This window comes from Microcaecilia unicolor, chromosome 3, assembly GCF_901765095.1.
Source record: "Microcaecilia unicolor chromosome 3, aMicUni1.1, whole genome shotgun sequence".
In the NCBI taxonomy this organism is placed as follows: Eukaryota; Metazoa; Chordata; class Amphibia; order Gymnophiona; family Siphonopidae; genus Microcaecilia; species Microcaecilia unicolor.
In genome coordinates, this window is record NC_044033.1 from 125,962,992 (window position 1) to 125,983,130 (window position 20,139).

Below are 20,139 nucleotides of genomic sequence, written 5' to 3' on the forward strand. Positions count from 1 at the left end.
TGTTCTTACGCACATAAGTGTGGAACCTAACATATGCACATAAATGCTAGTATTCTAAGCATTTATTCATATTACATACACATAAATGTAAATGCCTATGTTATAAAATTTCCCTCGACATGTTTGCATGTCTGTAATGAATACAATTATTTTGAAATAGCTTAAGTATATTATAGTCTTACACACAACTACTGTATGGCGGACATGTTATAACCTGGAAAATTACCCAATTACAAACCTGCATAATTTAGCATATAATTTACAAAAACATATATAACCATACTAATTTGAACAATGTTGTAACCTGGGACCAGAGGCCACTTCAGTAGAAAGTTGGCAGGGCAGCTTTGAGTGAATGGAAGTCAGACACTAACTTGTCCTACTGAAGCTGTCATTTTCCTCTCTCCCACGAAATGAGTGGCCCTCAGGTAAAAAGAAAGGGAATCATCTGCAGAGGGCAATTAACGCTTGGTAGAGAAAAGGAGGCAAGAAACATCCACAGACCCAATCAGTGCTTGGTTGAGAGAAGTAAGAAAAAAGCCACAGTGGCCATATTTTCACTTTGTGCTGTGTTGCTGATCTATTCTGCAATCTCCTATGGAGCTGCTCTTTTCCCTGCTATTCTTCAGCACAGAAGCCTGTTTGTTCAGAGCTGAAGACAGGTCATGAAGCCATTAAACATGTGGGATGGAGTGTGGAGGGAATACAAAGGTTCACAATGGGGTAAAGCAAGAGATTTGGAAAGGGTACCAAAAGTGGGTTATGTGACTTATTTACATAACAAGATAGAGGGAAGTCAACTGCACAATCCTGCAAAATTTCAGCCACCAGTATGAACTAATTACGCCTTTAAGGTGTCCTTTAACTAAGGTGCGCTAACTGATTTAGCATGTGCAAAATGCTAGTAAGCCCATGTGCATAAAATGGGCTTCTCAGCATTTAGCATGTGGTAAATCCTTTAATGCACCTTAATAAAAGGACCCCTAAAAAATTAGAAATGTTTATCAATTAAAAAGTATGTTTTCCGGAAAGACATATTTGAAAATAGCAAACTTAAAACATCTGTATCTCTGTAAACCATAGAAAGCTATGAATAAAATTTGATGAATTTTCACTCTATAGTATACAAAACTTAAAAATGAAAGTTGCCCAAATTTAGCCCTCCAAACCTTTATAGGCTTTGAGGCTCATTTTCGATAAAGAAAAACATCCAAAAAGTGTCATAAAGCAGCATTTGGACGGATTTCTCCTCCAATACATCCAAATCAGTATTTTTGAAATCTATTTTGCAGATATTTATCTATGCAATTTGTCTGTAGTGCATCCAAATCACAAGGGGGCATGTTGGGGGTGGGATTAGGGTAGGCTTAAGGCATTCTTAACACTTTATTTTGTTACATTTGTACCCTGCGCTTTCCCACTCATGGCAGGCTCAATGCGGCTTACATGGGGCAATGGAGGGTTAAGTGACTTGCTCAGAGTCACAAGGAGCTGCTGCGCCTGAAGTGGGAATCAAACTCAGTTCCTCAGGACCAAAGTCCACCACCCTAACCACTAGGCCACTCCTCCACTTGGATGTTTTACAGTCATAATGGAACAAAAAACGTCTAGGGCTATAACTTAAACATTTTGTTCTAGACATAAGTACATTAAGTATTGCCATACTGGGACAGACTGAAGGCTTATCAAGCCCAGCATTCTTTTTCCAACAGTGGCCAATCCAGGTTACAAGTACCTAGCAAGATCCCAAAATAGTACAATACATTTTATGCTGCTTATCCTAGAAATAAGCAATGGATTTTCCCCAAGTCCATTTTAATAATAGCTTATGGACTTTTCTTTTAGGAAGCTATCCAAACCTTTTTAAAACCCTGCTAAGCTAACTGCTTTTACGACATTCTCTGGCAACGAATTCCAGAGTTTAATTACATGTTGATTGAAGAAAGATTCTCCGATTTGTTTTAAATTTACTACTTTGTAGCTTTATTGTGTGCCTCCTAGTCCTAGTATTTTTAGAAAGAGTAAAAAACAATTCACATCTACTCATTCCACTCATTATTTTACAGTCTTCTATCATATCTCTCTTCAGCCATTTTTTCTCCAAGCTGAAGAGCCCTAGTTATTTTAACCTTTCCTCATAGGAAAGTCGTCCCATCCCCTTTATCATTTTTATCACCCTTCTCTGTACCTTTTCTAATTCCACTATACCTTTTTTGAGATGCAGTGACCAGAATTGCACACAATATTCAAGGTGAGGTCACATCACAGAGCGATACAAAGGCATTATAACATCCTCATTTTTGTTTTCCACTCCTTTCCTAATAATACCTAACATTCTATTTGCTTTCTTAGCCACCACCACACACTCAGCAGAGGGTTTCAACGTATCATCAACGATGACACCTAGATCCCTTTCCTAGTCAGTGACTCCTAATGTGGATCCTTGAATTATGCAGCTATAGTTTGGGTTCCTCTTCCCACATGCATCACTTTGCACTTGCTCACATTAAACATTACTTGCCATTTGGATGTCCAGTCTCCCAGTCTCGTAAGGTCCTCTTGTAATTTTTTATAATCCTCTTGCAATTTAACAACTTTGAATAACTTTGTGTTGTCAGCAAGTTTAATTACCTCACTAGTTACTCCCATCTCTTAATATCTATAAATATATTAAAAAGCAGCGGTCCCAGCACAGACCACACCCCTGGGGAACCCCACTATCTACCTTTCTCCATTGAGAATACTGACCATTTAACCCTACTCTGTTTTCTATCTTTTATCCAGTTTTTAATCCACAATAGAACACTACCTCCTATTCCATGATTCTCCAATTTCCTCCGGAGTCTTTCATGAGGTACTTTATCAAATGCCTTTTGAAAATCCAGAAACACAATATTGACCGGCTCACGTTTATCCACGTTTGTTCACCCCTTCAAAGAAATGTAATAGATTGGTGAGGCAAGATTTCCCTTCACTAAATCCATGTTGGCTTTGTCTCATTAATGAATATACTCTGATTTTGTTCTTCATAATAGTCTCTACCATTTTGACAGGCACCAACATCAGGCTCACCGGTCTATAATTTCCCGGATCACCTCTAGAACCTTTTTCCAAAAAAGCGCCGTAAGTGATCAGAAGACCACTGGATGGAATCAGGGATGATTCCCCCCCCCCCCTTACACCCCCAGTGGTCAGTGACCCCTTCCCACCCCCCAAAGATGTGAATAAAAATAGTACATGCCAGCCTCTATGACAGCTTCAGATATTATAGCCAGTTCTATTAGAGCAGCAAGCAGGTCCCTGGAGTAGTGTAGTGGTGGGTGTAGTGCAGTGCACTCTAGCCCCTATCCCACTCTACCTGTTACACTTGTGGTGGAAAGTGTGAGCCCTCCCATACTTACTAGAAACCTACTGTACCCACATGTAAGTGACCCCCTTCACCCATAAGGGCTATTATAGTGGTGTACAGTTGGGGTGGTGGGTTTTGGAGGTCTCAGCAGACAAGATAAGGGAGCAAAGGTGAGATGTGCACCTGGGAGTTTTTATCAGAAGTCCACAGCAGTGCCCTTATGGTGCCACATTACTCTCCTGGGATGTCTCTGTGGCCAGTCTACTAAGAAGGCTGGCTCCTCCTACATCCCAATGGCTTTTCTGCATTTTTCACTTGGACATTGTTTTTCGAAAATGGACCAAAAAGATAAATGCACAGAGCACAAAAACATCTTGCATGCAGCCATTTTTGAAAAAAAAAAAAAAAAAGATAGACGTTTTGCTGTTTTGAAAATGGCTATATTTCGATTCGGATTTGGGACATTTAACACAAAATGTCCAAAGTCCAACTTAAACATCATATCTAAAATGCCCCTCTCTCTCTTATTTGTAACCCCACTTTTGGTACCTTTTCACTCAGTGGGTAACTATTAACACAACAAATACAAAAATACTGTGCTTAAAACATCAGATCAGATACCTTGGTTAAGTTGTGCTGCCTCTGCCATTTGTACTCCATTCACAGAACACTGGGCTTCATTCAGAGGTATTAAGGTCACTGTTCCATTGACATTTTCAAAGATACAATGTTCACTTTCCAAATCAAGGCCATGAAGAACTATAATGCATAGAGAGAAGAAGGGTCCACAGTGAATAGTAATGTCTGCATTATTTGTTTTGCTTTGTTTATTCACCTACCATTTGAAAATAATTCCTTTCTGCATTTTTGTGCAATGATACATATAAAGTGGCTACAGAATGTCTATGCCTCCTTGAAAGAATTTCAAAGTTGGTTGTGTCACTTGTGTCAAACCTAAAGCAGTTAAATAATGTGGGTTTTTCCAATTCATCAATACATCATACCTCCACACCTTTCAGGAAAGAAATGTTTTATTAGGGGACAAAACAAATACCAAAATAACTGCAACAACTGGATACATTTCCACCCGCTCAAAGCACTTTGATAGAATCAATGCTGTGAGTTTGTTTGGATGGGTGCTCTCCAAATTTATAAGCCTAGATTTGTCAATTTATACCATTCTTTACAAAACTGTTCAAGCTCTCAGCTATCATTTTATCCATCAGCCACTCATATAAACTTAGCTGTGTGCTTTGGACCATTGTCATTCTGAAAGGTGAATTCCTATCCCAGATTCAGTTCTCTTACAGAGAGCAGTTTTCTCTCCAGGACCATTCTGTACTTTTCTTCATTCATTGACCCTCCTATTCTGAAAAGTGTCCCATTCCCTACTGATGAGAAGTATCCTCATAACACAGTACTACCACTACCAAGCATCATGGCAGGGCATTCTCTGGGTAATATGCTGTGTTGGGTTTATACAACATGAAGCACTTTAGGCAAACACACTTATTTTAGTTTTCTCAGACTACAACTTTTTTCCCCTAAATGGCTACAGTATCTTCTGAGCATTCCATCGCATACATCAAATAAGATTCAAGGCAGGCCTCCATCTTGCCACCGTACCATAGAGCAGTGCTTCTCAACCTGGTCCTCGGGGTACACGTAGCCAGTCAGATTTTCAGGATATCCACAATAAATAATCAGAAGAAAATTTTGCATACACTGCCCTCCTTGGTATGCAAAGCACTCCCATGCATATTCATTCTGGAAATACTGAAAACCCGACTGGCTGGGTGTAACCTGAGGACTAGGTTTAGCAGCACTATTCTACAGTATGGTCGCAAGATGGAAGCCTACCTTGAATCTTATTTGATGTATGCAGTAGAATGCTCAGAAGATACTGTAGCCATTTAGGAAAAAAAAAACTTTAGTCTGAGAAACACCAAGGACTGCGTTGAGAAGCACTGCCATAGAACACTAGATGTGGCATGTTTGGCATAGTTGTCACAAGCACACTTTGACCCATCTTGGTCATAGAAGCCTTTAGCTACTTCAAAGTTGCTGCTGGTCTATTGGTGTCTCTTGGATCAGTCACCTCTTAGCTCTTATTCAATTTGGAGGATTGGCCTGATCTAGACAGGGTCTTGATAGTGTCTCCTCTTCTTACATATTATCCTGATCATGCTCCAAGAGATATTCAAAGACTCGGCATCCTTGGTTCTGTGCCATTTCACAGCTTTGTCCTGGAGATTCTTCGCCACATCCTTGGTGTTTACGATTGATCTTTGCTTTGAAATGCAGTATCCAGCAGAGGGTAACAATACGAGGAGCTGGATTTCTCCTGTCACCATGTGAATCAGTACATTTTAACAGAGGTAGGGCCAGTTTACTTGGTGTATGCTTTTAAGTGACTCAGTACACCACAGATCAAAGTACCTGAAATTGCTACGGAAGTACATTTATCTAACTAAACTATTGCATGTTTATTTTATTCCTACTTCATTTTCTAAGGATTTTTAAATATATTTTTGATTTGGTTATTGTGTGATAGTATGCATGTCTATATGGAACAAATGCTGTTTTAATGCATTTTACTTCCATGCTATAAGGTAATAAAGGGTGAATATTTTGGAAGTAAAGTACAGTGCACAAAGTCCATTATACAAATACGTGAAAAAGTATTCACCCCTTCCTGATTCCCCATATTATTGCATATATGTCATACTGAATGGTTTCTGATCTTTAAACAAAATTTAATATTAGACAAAATGAACTTGAGTAAGCACAACACAGTTTTTAAATTATTACTTCAGTTATTTAAGGAACAAAGTTATCTTATACCCATATCACCCACGTGAAAAAGTAGCTGCTCCCTTTGTTAACCAACCAATTGACCAGATTTGATTAATAAGATTCAGCTGTTTGAACACAACCAGGTTTCATCACAATCAGCCCTGTTGAATCTAAATCTCAATATATATTGAACCTTATTATGAGAATGAAGTAGTCATCACTGTGAGAGCCAATGGAACAGTGGTGAATCTTCCCAGGAGTGGCTGGCCTGCCAAAATTACTCCAAAGGCTCCAAAGGTGCAGCAATAAGTCATCTGAGAAGCTACAAACATCCAAGAGGAACATCCAAAGAACTGCAGGCCTCTCCAGCCTTACCTAGTGCTTATGACTCCAAAATAAGAAAAACTAGGCAAAAATGGGATTCATGGGAGAATAGTAAGACAGAAACTGCTGCTATCCAAAAAGGAAAAAAAAATCAATGCACATCTCACATTTGCAAAAACACACCTGGATAAACCCCAAGTTTTTGAGGATAATGTTCTATGGACTAGCGCGTCAAAAGACGAATACTTTAGACAACGTAGTTCCCATTATGCCTGGGAAAAGGCAAATACAGCATTCTACAGTAAGAACATTCTACCAACAGTAAAACATGCTGGCAGCAATGTAATGGTGTGGGCTTGCTTTGCTGCCTCAGGACCTGGAAAACCTGCCATTATTGAAGGAACCATGAGTTCTGCATTGTGCCAGGAAATTCTTAGGGAGTATGTACAGTCATCTATCTCTGAGCTGAAGCAAAACTGGGCTACATAGCAAGATAATGATCCAAACACAAAAACAAGTCTACATTTGAATGATTGAAGAAAAACAAAATTATAGTTTTTGGACTGGTCTAGTCAAAGTCCTGACTTGAACCCAATAGAGATGCTGTGGCAGGACCCAAAACAAGTAGTTCATGAACAAAACCTACTAACGTGACTTCAACAGTGATATGAAAGACTAATATCAAATTATACAAAGTGTCTGGTTGCAATTACTGCTGCCAAAGGAGGCACCAACCAGTCATCAAGTTTAGGGCCAGATACTTTTTCACATGGGTGAAATAAGTGTTGAAAAACTTTGTTCCTTAAATAAATGAAGTAATAATTTTAAAACTGTTATATATTTACTCAGGTTTCCTTAATTTAGTATTACATTTTGTTTTAAATCAGAAACTATTCAGTGTGACATATATGCAGGTGTGGACTGACCACTGGGACAGTAGGGCAGTGCCCCAGGGCCCACAGAAGTAGGGTGGACCACTCTCCCTAGCCTCTAATTAGTTTGATCACTTTTGATAGGTGGTTAGGGGCCCATGACCCTTATATTACCCGGGGGCCCAAACCACTGTAAGTCTGCCACTATATATATGCAATAATAGGGGAAATCAGGAGGGATTTAAGTACTTTTTCACATCACTGTATACATTATAGCCGCTGTATATGCTTTGTATGTGCTACTATCTCATTATACTTTTAAGCTCTGGGTATACAGCCATTTATCTCTGAAGCAACCATGTGTTAAGTATATGGTATACTAGAGATCAATGAAAAGAAAATGTGCTCACATTCGGTGTTGAGCTCATGATTCATCTATCCACCCAAATACCCATTTACCAATATCTCACCTGTTTGCTACCCCGTTCATCTATTAACGGATGAAGGAGGGATTGATTAAATATATGGATGATTGGGTGGGTTGAGATAAGACAGGTGAGTAGTGGGGTTAGCCGAGTTGATGGGGCAGGTAAGAAAGTGGGTACAGGCTTCCTTGAATCAAACTCCTGGGACCCAACGGTTTCAAGGTCTGTGGGTCCCTAATTTGGAACTCTAATCTTCAGAGGTCACCGACCTGGGTTTCTCAGGTCTTTGGTTGCTGGTTTTCTTTTTATTTGTAGCCTTACTTTTTATTTTATTTTCTATACATCTTATTTGTTCCAAATTACAACTCATTAACCATAGTATAAAGATTCCACTCCAGTATCAAATGTTTGAGAATCTCAACAGTTATGTAACTTCCAATTGACTCCCCATTAAAGCTAAAACTGAATATAATCTCAAGAGCTAGAGTAAACTTTCAGTGCTAAACTGAAAGTGAAAAAGTACATTAATTTTGTTGACTTTCTACATTAGAATAAATTTCAAATGCATATCACTAGCATGCCAAGAGGGGCATAATCGAACGCCCATCTCCATGGGCGTCTATGTCTGAGAACGGGTACGTGAAGGGGCGGGACAGACCGTATTTTCGAAAAAAATGGGCGCCCATCTTTTTTTCCGATAATACGGTTTATGCCGGGCAAATGCATCGGAAGTGTGCAGATTTGAGCTGGGCGGTTTCGTTTTTCAGCGATAATGGAAACCGAAGGCGCCCAGCTCAAAAACGAACAAATCCAAGGCATTGGGTCATGGGAGGGGCCAGGAATCGTAGTGGTCCTCCTCACATACCAGGACACCAACCGGGCACCCTATGTTAAGCCTAATGTAGTGTATTATATTAGTTACTAAGCAAGCCACTTGTACAATAAACGTAAGAGATGGCCTAGAGAATGAACTTGTAATGCCACATTTAAATGAAGAACAGTTGCCCTTGAATACAGCATACAGAAATGGAGTATATAAAAATCTAGTAATTTAACAGAATTCATGTATGAAAATTCTAAACAATTACAGCTACAAAACACTTTGAATATACAACAAAGAAACAGGGAATACAATAAGATTTTCACTTTTGTTGACTGGAACATCATGTTAAATAAACCATCTTATAAAATTATAACAAACCATGAACACAGTTTCATTTGCATTGACATTTTTAATTCTAATTCTATAACAAAGACAACACCTCTCATGGTGAATAACCAGTAATATTTAGAGGACCAGTTAGTTACATATATTTTAAATTATATTAGAAATAAGTCCATGAAGGAAAATTATCTACTATGAGATTATAATATAAATAGAAATGTAAGATCCATAGAAAATATAATCCCTCAAGTGACATAGCAAGTGGTAATTTTATAACAGGGTGCCAATGTAAAATCTTTAAATAAGTACTTATTTACTGCCTATTTTATAAAAGTATAATAGCATCCATACATGTTTAAAACAGGCTCATAGAAAAACCTCCAATAGTGCAAAATATTTTTTGTTAAAACTTTCACCTGCTCCAAAGCTGTTACTACAAACATGTATGTAACTCTACGCGTGTACACATACAATTTATAAAATATGCACACACTACAACACTGCCCCAGCTCCATCTAAACCATGCCCATGGGAATGCCAATGGAGAATTTATGTATTACCTGATCATTTTCTTTCCTTTAGTTCTACCAGACCAGTCCAGGTTATACCTATCAACCAGTGGTTAGAGATGGAGAAAGAAAGTAGTTCTGAGTGATTAGCCCTATTAGGGCACCATGCAGCATCAGAATGCTCAGTATTTCAAATAAGCAAGTAATGGTGAACAGGAGATACTGTATTTTCATTAAGTTCATGCTGTTCCAAATACTCGTAGAGTCTCCATTTTATTTTGCTTTTTTGGTTGGTTAGGTTTTTTTCTTTTTGTTTTTTTTAAAGATGAAAACGTACACCACCACACTAAACGGCCAAACTAATGGGAAACAAAAACAGAAATCTGATGTTGAGAAGAACTGAGAAAAGGTTTCAAAAAAGTTTGGTAAAATGCTGAAAGATAAGAATTCCAAAGTGGAATTCTGGACTGGTCTCGTAGGTCTAAATTAAAACAAAAAATCATCAGGTAAGACAATTTCTCCTTCCTTAGCATTCATATCAGATCAGTCCAAGATCTGTGGGATGTAGCTAAGCAATCCTTAAGTAGGGTAGGACTGTGAAATCCCAACAAGCAGAACCTCTGCTCCTACAACTGCCTGTCCTCTGGAGATCAGATTGACTCTATAGTGCTTAACAAATATGTACGGTGAAGACTATGTTGCTGCTCTTACAGGGATGGTTCGATGTAATTTTTCCAAGTGTTAGATAAGTGACATTTTTTCCTTGAAAAAGAAATGTTTTTTCTTGAAAAAGAACTGTGTTTATGATAAGGAATTTTTCACATAGGATACCTACAAGGAGAGAGAGCGAGGGACTAATAGTGCAATGATGGTGGTGCAGGTGTTTTGATGATACAAGCTGTCCTATGGCTTAAAACTCAAGCACTAGTACCTGAGCACTATTATACACTATTACACTGAAAATGGATGCCAAGAATCACAAACTTCAAGCATCTTTGATACAGAGGCCAAACCTGGATACAACAATAAGCTTCCTTGAAATTTAATGATGTTAAAAAACTCCCCTGGATGGGCTGCTACTATTATTGATCTCCATCCTGAAGTGTTTGACTTATAAGGCCTAATTTACTACTTTGAGATCAAAGACTGGTTGAAAAGTGGGTTTATATTACCGTGGTTTCTGGACCAGAACGTGACTTCAAATGTGCACACCGCAAGTTGCATTCTCTCCACACTCGTCCTTCCCTACACCCCTTCCCGTGCACTCCGCTCCATGGATAAATCCTTCTTATCTGTTCCCTTCTCCAATACTGCCAACTCCAGACTTCACGCCTTCTGTCTCGCTGCACCCTACGCCTGGAATAAACTTCCTGAGCCCCTACGTCTTGCCCCATCCTTGGCCACCTTTAAATCTAGACTGAAAGCCCACCTCTTTAACATTGCTTTTGACTCGTAACCACTTGTAACCACTCGCCTCCACCTACCCTCCTCTCCTCCTTCCTGAACACATTAATTGATTTGATTTGCTTACTTTATTTTTGTCTATTAGATTGTAAGCTCTTTGAGCAAGGACTGTCTTTCTTCTATGTTTGTGCAGCACTGCGTACGCCTTGTAGCGCTATAAAAATGCTAAATAGTAGTAGTAGTAGTTCTATACTAGTGAGCTTTTTTACATGCATTTGTATCTCATTACTATGTAACCCATGATGGCTTAAATACAGTCAAGGTAAATTAAGCTGGGTTAGGGCCTTTTTAGTCACATTAATGGAAAAATAATGTGGTTTAAAGCGCAGTTTGACAACTCTCCCCACCTCAAAAAATGCATTTTTGATGTAAGATGCAATTCTTACACTTACCAATATCTTGCTCTGTTGCAGCATCTTCTCTGCCAACATGTGTTTGACCTTCCTGAAAAGAAAAGGAAATACTAGCTTTCAACAAGTCTGATTAGTTTAATATTTTACGCAAAATGGAGAATTAAAGCTTAGTGTTGTATTGTTAGATGTGCATGTTTAAGTACTCATGTACTTTGTGATTTTATTTTTGTGCATTGCCATGGGCAGCTCTGGATTGGGCATTGAGGGTAGATCATAAATCCTGCAATAAATAAAATATATACATTGATTTATATTACTAAAAATTAATAGAGGGGTCTTTTTACTAAGCTGTGGTAAGCAGCAACATGTGCTTACTGCAGCTTAAAATGCCTTACAGTAGGGTGTGCTCAAGCATCCCATGATAATTTTGGCATCTTCATGCATTTTTATAGATTTTTTTAATTTTTTTAGCACTGGAGAGGGTTGGTGGCTGAGAGTAGGCGTGTGCTGCACTAATCAGTTAGCGCAGCTACATCATCATGTGCCAACCGATTAGCATGTGGTTAGCGCATGAGCCCTTACTGCCTACAAAATAGGTGGCGGTAGGGGCTCACGCACTAATGGGAAAATTAGTGTGTGGCTATTAATTTAAAAAATACAAAACTTGGCCATTTTACCCATGTGGCAAAAATGGCTTTAGTGTGTGGGAATGACCCACGTAAGCAAACACAAAGGCCACTTTTTACCGCAGTTTGGTAAAAGGACCCCAGAGAAAGGTTAAAGAAGAATATAGGAAAAAAAGTTGAAAAGGGAGAAGAGAACGGAAAATGTCAAAGAGGGAAGAGTCTCGAAATAAAACATAAATGGAAATAAAGATGGAGGATTGGATGGCTACTACTAGATGGAAGAAGGCATGAACAACATTAGGGGCAGTAGTGAAGAAGCAGCCTAATAGCTAGAGCAGTGGGATAAGAACTAGGGGAACCCAGTTCAAATCCCACTGCTGCTCCTTGCGATCTTAGGCAATTCACTTTTTTCTGCATTGCCTCAGGTATAAACTTGATTGTGAGCCCTCAAGGGACAGAAAAATACCTTAAGTACCTGAATGTGCACCACTTTGATAACTTTCAGTTTTGTAGGTGGTATATAAGAAATTAAATGAATCAGAAAACATACATTTACATTTTACTGCACCTTAATTTATAATGGAAGTCACTAACATGTAATAGCTCGTATCTCCAGGTTAGTGACTCCCACAGCACATGAAGAATGTAATTTGCGATCAAGCTTGCATGTCTCATTATTTTAACCTGTGGGCATCTTAAAAGGTGTTAAAGTCCCATGCAAACTTCCCTTCCCTACAGTCAAGTCCCGCTCCTACCCCCACCAAAGTCCTCCCATACCAGGGGGGAGTTCACTGCTGTCTTGTAGCCAGAATAAGAGTGATCCCCAGTTGCTCTTGCCCTTTCGGGTTCTGTGCAAAGTGATGAAAGGCTGACTGCTAGCGGTAGTCTTATGGTAATACTGCTGGGAGTCAAGCAGCTCAAGATTAGGAGGAGAAAATACACCATCAGCTCAAAGCTAGTGATGTTTTTCAATGAATAAAATAGATGAAAAGTTCACCAAAAGCTGTTTTATTTGATCGACATAATAATGAGGTGCTTTACATGTGTCTGCATGTTTTGAGTTACATTATATGCTAATTGTGATAAACTGAGAAGCAGAGCAGTGAGGCAATATATAGAAAAATCAAAGTAAAAAAAAACTATATGTTCTTCAAAAGTTTAATCAAACCCAACAAGAAATAATACAAAGTATTATCGCTCTACTACAAGCTTTGTTGGCACGAACATGCATTATGGTAAATCTATGCAAAATTTTGCAATTTGATGTGCATTAAGTAGCATATATTGGGGATTTTCCTTGTCAATTTATGAGTAAAGCTAACCATTATTTAGTCATGTTATGCACAACACTATTGATTTATCTTGTACACTGTAGTGTACTATCGGGCTCATTTTCAAAAGAGAAGGACGTCCATCTTTCGACACAAATTGGAAGATGGACGTCTTTCTCACAGAAACAACCAAATCAGTATAACCAAAACCTGATTTTGGATGTCTCCAACTGCAGTCCGTCGCAAGGATGTCCAAATTTCAAGGGGGCGTGTCGGAGGCGTAGCAAAGGCGGGACTTGGGCGTGCCTAACACTTGGACATCTTTGACCCATAATCGAAAAAGCAAGGACGTCCCTGACGAATACTTGGACATTTTCACCTGGACCTGTTTTTTTTTACGAATAAAGCACAAAAAGGTGCCCAAAATGACCAGATGACCACCGGAGGGAATTGGGATGACCTCCTGTTACTCCCCCAGTGGTCACTAACCCCCTCCCACCCTCAAACAAATCTTTAAAAATATGTCGTGCCAACCCCAGATGTCATACTCAGGTCCATGACAGCGAATGCAGGCCCCAGAAGCAGTTTTAGTAGGTACTGCAGTGCACTTCAGACAGGCGGACCCAGGCCCATACCCCCCCAGCTGTTACATTTGTGGAGGAAACAGTGAGCTCTCCAAAACCCACCACAAACCCACTGTACCCATATATAGTTGCCCCCCTTCACCCGTAAGGGCTATGGTAGTGCTGTACAGTTGTGGATAGTGGGTTTGGGGGGGGGGGGGGTTGGGGGGCTCAGCACACAAGGTAAAGGAGCTATGTTCCTGGGAGCATTTTATGAACTCCACTGCAGTGCCCCTAGGGTGCCCGGTTGGTGTCCTGGCATGTCAGGGTTACCAGTGCACTACAAATGCTGGTTCCTCCCATGTCCAAATGTCTTGCATTTGGACGTTTTTGACATGGACATCTTTGGTTTCGAAAATCGTCGAAAGTCAAAGACTTCCATGTCTAGGGGCATCCAAATCTAGGGACGTCCAAATTCAAGGATTTGGACACATCTGATGGTATTTTCAAAACGAAAGATGGACGTCCATCTTTTTTCAAGAATACATTTTTTCCTGCCCCTGGATTTGGAAGTTTTGCAAAGACGTCCAAATCGCAACTTGGATGTTTCTTTTGAAATTGCCCCTCTATGCAACCTCAAAGCACATTAATCATGATTTACCAAGCTTTATACCTGACAGACAAAGAAGGTGAGAACAACAGTAATCAGGTCCTATATGTGCTTCTTAGATGATCTTTGAATTCACAATATCTGTGTATCTAATCATAACACAGACTAGCATTATATGTCTGATATAATAGCAATGAAGGAAAACAACTAAACATTGATTGAAATCATAACTCAAATTATCCAGTTAATACCAACATATATTACCATAAAATGCAAAACTGCTTTAGAAATCTTTTTTTTTTTTTTTTTTTACCTTCAAATGATACAAAATAATGCCAGTACTGAGTAGGTCATCATCAATGCCAATGAGATGAGGCAATTCTGAATCCAAAACAACTCCAATCCCTTCCTTCCTAAGAGCTAATGTTTGTTCCTGTAATGACATGAAATAAGCAATGAAAATGATGCTATGCTAACACAAACTCGGCTTTCATCCTATTTCAAGGCCATCCAATTAGAATGATTTTTGTTTATGTACCAGCAAAAGCAGATGCATGCCATTTAAGAACAAACAAAGATGAAAGCTAATTTTAAAAAAATGATTCTGTTTAAAATTTAGATTTCAAGTATTCCATTTTAATCTTGCTGCAAAAGGAAAAGTAGTTGCTGAGCTTTGTCTTTGTAAAATATAAAGATGGTACAGTACAGTCAGCAACCAACCATACTCCAATCCATACCGATATATACAAGAGATCAATTCTCACTTTCAGGCAGAGAAAAGCCACAGAGCTGGGCAGTGGAGAATGCCCTAGTCATTCTGGTTTTCAGCATATCCACAAAGAATATGCATGGAACAGATAGGCATACAATAAAAGCAGGACAGGTAATTCACTGTGGATATCCTGAAAACCAGACTAGCTACGGATACCATCAAGAGTGGCTTGAGACACACCATCATGTGATACATAAAGGTGATGCATGTATAAAAAAGGACTGACACACGTTTTAATGACAATAGGGATTAAGTCATGCTTGGAGTTTGGCCTCCTTAAGGTGCCCTGCAGCTGATCAGTGGGTTTTCCTGAAAATTTACTGACATAAAAAGAGGGTTCTCTGACTGCTATTCTATGTGTTTTCAAATGCTCCAAAAGCTATTTTCTAGAGCCTGAAAATAGACATTCAGAGCAAGAGGGTGAAGTCTATCTATACTTGTTATAAAGCCTTGTATAGCCACACAGTTTTGGTATGCCTCCCACCAACCTCAACCCCACATATATTTTCTCTAGCTCCAAGTCTGATCAACCTACCAATTACCTTTTACAGTGTTTCCATTATTTCGTATAAGAGAATTTTTCATTCTGTCCCAATAGAAAATCATGGTAGCTGGTATATGCTACACTATTTGCTTTCGCTCTCTCCAGTTACATTAGAATGGGACAAGCAAAATGTTTCATGAAAAAGTTCCAATAAAGTCTTATTTACAACCATTTTGTAAAGTACATGGAAACACACTTAAGAACTAACTACAGAAATACAGAAAATGATAGCAGATAAAGACCGTATGACCTATCCAGTCTGCATTAAAAGGACAATTCTGTAACTTGGCACTTAAAAGTTGGGCACCAAGTGTGTGCATATGTTCCAGAATATAGAATTTAGTTGTGTCACAGGTGCCAATAATTGGCAGTTACGTGCTAGGAGCTTTTCTACAGCGTATATGCCAAAGTCACTTAGCATGTAACTGTGAAGGGGTGTAAACACGGGTGGAGCACGGATGGGCCACAGGTTTGTCGCCAAGCAATGCGCACAAGTTATAGAATACTAATAATTGTGCATGGTGCACGACTCACTTAGGCACCTAAGTGGGCAAACCTATATTTCAGAGCCACTTTGCACTACTGTTCTGTAAAGGCTTAGGCACACCCTGGAGCTGTTACAGAACTGGCACTAAGTGCACCCCAATGTGACACCTACATCTTGTTGCAAATTACAGAATTGCCCTGTAAGAATTTAGTGTGCACTAAATGAACTATCTTGGTGTCAGATGTGGGGAAATGGTGTCAATATATGTTAACGGTAATACACGCTTGCATTCCCATTAAAGACGATGATTTACATGATCAAAATAGCTCCCACTGCTAACATATGACTTTTTAGAAACTCCCTTTGACCAACTTAATGTGCCCTTTGCTATAATAAATAACCAACCTGCAGTCCTCAAGTGAGGCCACAGGTCATACAGGTAACATCTGCAGTTGAAGCAGTTGTTAAGTTGGCCTTTCCTCTCATGCTTTTCTGCCTGTGCTTGCTCTGGATTGTTTTTGTGGACTATGTGTTAAACATTTTTCCCATAAATATAAAGGACTAGATCCTATAAATGGCGCTGAAAAATCAGTGCTGAAAAATGTAAGCGCTATGCGCTACTCTATAAAGGTTCTGCATCCTTTAAAAAATAGAACCAAGCACATAAATGGCAACTAACTTAAAGCACTGGCAATCATGCCTGCTGCTAAGCATATAAATGACGACTAACTTAAGCTACCAGCAATTATGTCAGTTGATCAGATATAAATGCCCAAGTATAAATTAGGCACCAAAATGGGATCTATTCTGTAACAATGCACATAATTTCTGGGAATGCCCCCTTAAATTTACACCAATCTTTATAATGTCTCTCTTATTAGGAAAAGATATCAAGCCAGACTGCTAGAAAATACATATCCCTTCACAGAAACAATATACTTTCAACATATTCTCACCTTGGTCATGTATAGAAAACATGGATAGACCTTCAAATACAGAACAAATTAGAAACTGAAATGTGCAGACACAAATTGAATTGGAAACACCAAGAAGATAAATGTTGCACGCAGCACACTACTAGAGGTTGTACATTCCGATTTCCAAAGCTGGCATATTCAAATTACTAAACCAAAATTTTAGAGGTCGATATTCAAAGTGATTTAACTGGCCAGTTAAATTGCTTGTTATGTTATATTATCAAGAACTTATTCCTCGGCAGCTCTCTTAAAAAATAAGATTCAAGGCAAGATACAGCAATCAAGAAGAAGCTGATTACAAATTATCAGGAATTACAAAATTTAAATCAGAGACAAAATGATAACCCCCTCAACTTAGTGTATAAATAACTTTTTAAAGCCTTTCGAAATGAAGCATAACTTCTTCTCAAGCATAACTAGAGAACAGCTGCAAAGAAAAAAAAAGAACAAGAAAAAAAAACTGCTTTGTAACGTATATATTTACTTGATGAATAAGCTAACATAAGATAATTGCAACTCCTTTAAGTAGTCCAAGAACCTAACAAATTCACCAGCTGAGATCCGCCTTCCGGACAAGTGCCATGCAAAAACTTAAAAAACAAACACAGCACCTTGAATATTATTTGAGACTGCACAGGAAACCAGTGTAGTGCATTGAACAATGGAGTTATGTGATCCAATCGAGATTTCCGGAATATTAACCTGGCAGCTGAGTTCTGAATCAATTGAATCTTAGAAAGTAACTTAGTCGGCAATCCCAAATACAAGGAATTTCCATAATCCAATAATGATAAAACACTTAACTGCATAATAATTCTAAAGTGATCGTGTAGAAAATAGATCTCAACAAATTAGTTGTTTCAATTTAAAATAGGCTTGTCTAATTAAACCATTAATATGTGATTCCACGTGAATCCAGAACAACTCCCAAGACTTTGGAAGTGCTCTTCTACATTAAATTGAGACCAGTTTTCACACAAAATCTTCTGAGGGATGTTAGCCCAGTGAAAACCACAATATCTTTGTCTTATCTGAACTCAGCTTAAATTTAACCTTAACAGACTAATCTGTACATTATTATGTTTTATTCACTTTATTGTTTGTTTGTAAGCCACATTGAACTTCAATCTATTTCGGGCTAATGTGGGGTATAAATATCATGAATCAATAAATAAATAAATCTTTTTTTTGTTCCTGTTTATACAACTATAAACCAAAAAAGTAACAGATTCTATTCCATGACCTACAGGGAAAAAAATATCATCAGCGTAAGACAGTACGAGCTCACCCATGTTCAACTTGATATATCCAAGAGAGCTCATGTACAAATTGTACAAAAGTGGAGATATAGGGGAGCCCTGGGGAACACCACACGGGGACATCCATGGAGAAGAAAACCTACCAGCCTTCAAAACTACATACTGTCTATTCCTCAGAAATGATTCAAACCAATTTAATAGTGGACCGCTGAAGTCAAATTCAGATAAAATATTTAGTAGAATGACACTGTTGACTGGATCAAAGGCGGCCGAGATGTCAAATTGTAACAATACTAACTCTCTACCTTTACAGAGAATTTTTCTAATCTCAGAGGTCATGTGTAAGAAGCCTTTCATATTCATCTTAAAAGGATCCATAGAAGATAGATAGTGGGTGACTGGGAAATTCAAAATCCTCAAGTTGTGAGCTCTTTTGACTGGGGAATTCAAAATCCTCAAGTTGCCAGCTCTTGTAGAATTCTCTAAATTCTCTAAATTCTAAATTCTCCAAGGAAGCCACCCCTGCTTGACAGGAAACCACCTGGGTCTCTAATTTCTCAATATTCTTTTGAGTGGAACTTATCTGTAAATCAGGCTCTATTAATTTATTCACAGTCTCTTCAGTAAATTTACTATAAAGGGATAAATTATCTTGTAAACTCTTATCAAGTCTAGCTATAGCCTCACACATCTTTCAATGAAACTTCCTGATTAATTTTTGAGGAATTAGTCAAAGACTTTGCCTTTACTAGAAAGACTTGGAAAAATCCATCCATCCAGTAATCAGTATTATTATTATTTGTTGCATTTGTATCCCACATTTTCCCACCTATTTGCAGGCTCAATGTGACTTACACTGTACCGTAATGGCGATCACCAATTCCGGTTCAAGAAATACAGAGTGGTACTGTAGTAAAGTTTGTACATGATAAAGTGAATTAAGCAGTCAAGTGTTAAAGATTCTTTTCCGGGATAAGAAATCAAGTGGTATTGCGTTAAAGTTCAGTAATTGATGGAGTAGGTGAAGTAGTCAAGTATTGAAAGTTCATTTTTGTCTATTTCTAGTATCGGTTTTGTTGTCTGGTATTTAGGATGGATCAATTGTGGTATGCCTTTTTGAACAGGTTGGTTTTTAGTAATTTTTGGAAGTTTGTTAGGTCATGCATTGATTTCAGAGCCCCTAAATTATCTTTATCTGTGGGTCCCTGCAACCAGTTGTGGTGGTGGGTTTTCCACAGTGTCACATCTAGAAACGTCCTGATCCCAGTCTCTCTCTTATCCTTACTTGGAGTGTCCCTGTTGTGAGTGCTGTCAGTCCTCTGCACTGTCACTATCAGATGTCTCTTGACCCCACTCAGGCTTATTTTCCAAAGTGATCGCCGCCCATCTTCTGACAAATCGGGAGATGGGCGGCGATCTCCTGAATCTGGCCAAATCAGCATAATCGAAAGCTGATTCTGGGCGGCTTCAACTGCGTTCCGTCGCGGGGCCGGCGAAAGTTGAAAGGGGGCGTATCAGCATGGTAGCGTAGGCAGGACGGGGGCATGCGTTGAGATGGCCGGCTTCACGCGATAATCGAAAAAAGAAAGCCGGCCATCAGGAGAATTTGGTCCATTTTATTTGGACCCTTTTTTTTTTTTAGGTCCAAGTCCCCAAAAGGTGCCCCAACTGACCAGATGACCACCAGAGGGAAGCGGGGATCACCTCCCCTTACTCCCCCAGTGGTCACCACCCCCCTCCCACACACATACTAAAAAAAAAATCAGATATTTT

The 20,139-nt window shown here is 38.9% G+C and overlaps 1 protein-coding gene across 1 annotated transcript in view; it reads right to left on the reverse strand.

Moving 5' to 3' along the window:
- KIF16B (kinesin family member 16B) overlaps positions 1–20,139 on the reverse strand; it is a 382,671-nt gene that overhangs the window by 210,179 nt on the left and 152,353 nt on the right. The window contains 3 exon segments of the mRNA XM_030196349.1: positions 3,971–4,108; positions 11,297–11,348; positions 14,641–14,760. Coding sequence (XP_030052209.1) covers positions 3,971–4,108; positions 11,297–11,348; positions 14,641–14,760 — 310 coding nt within the window.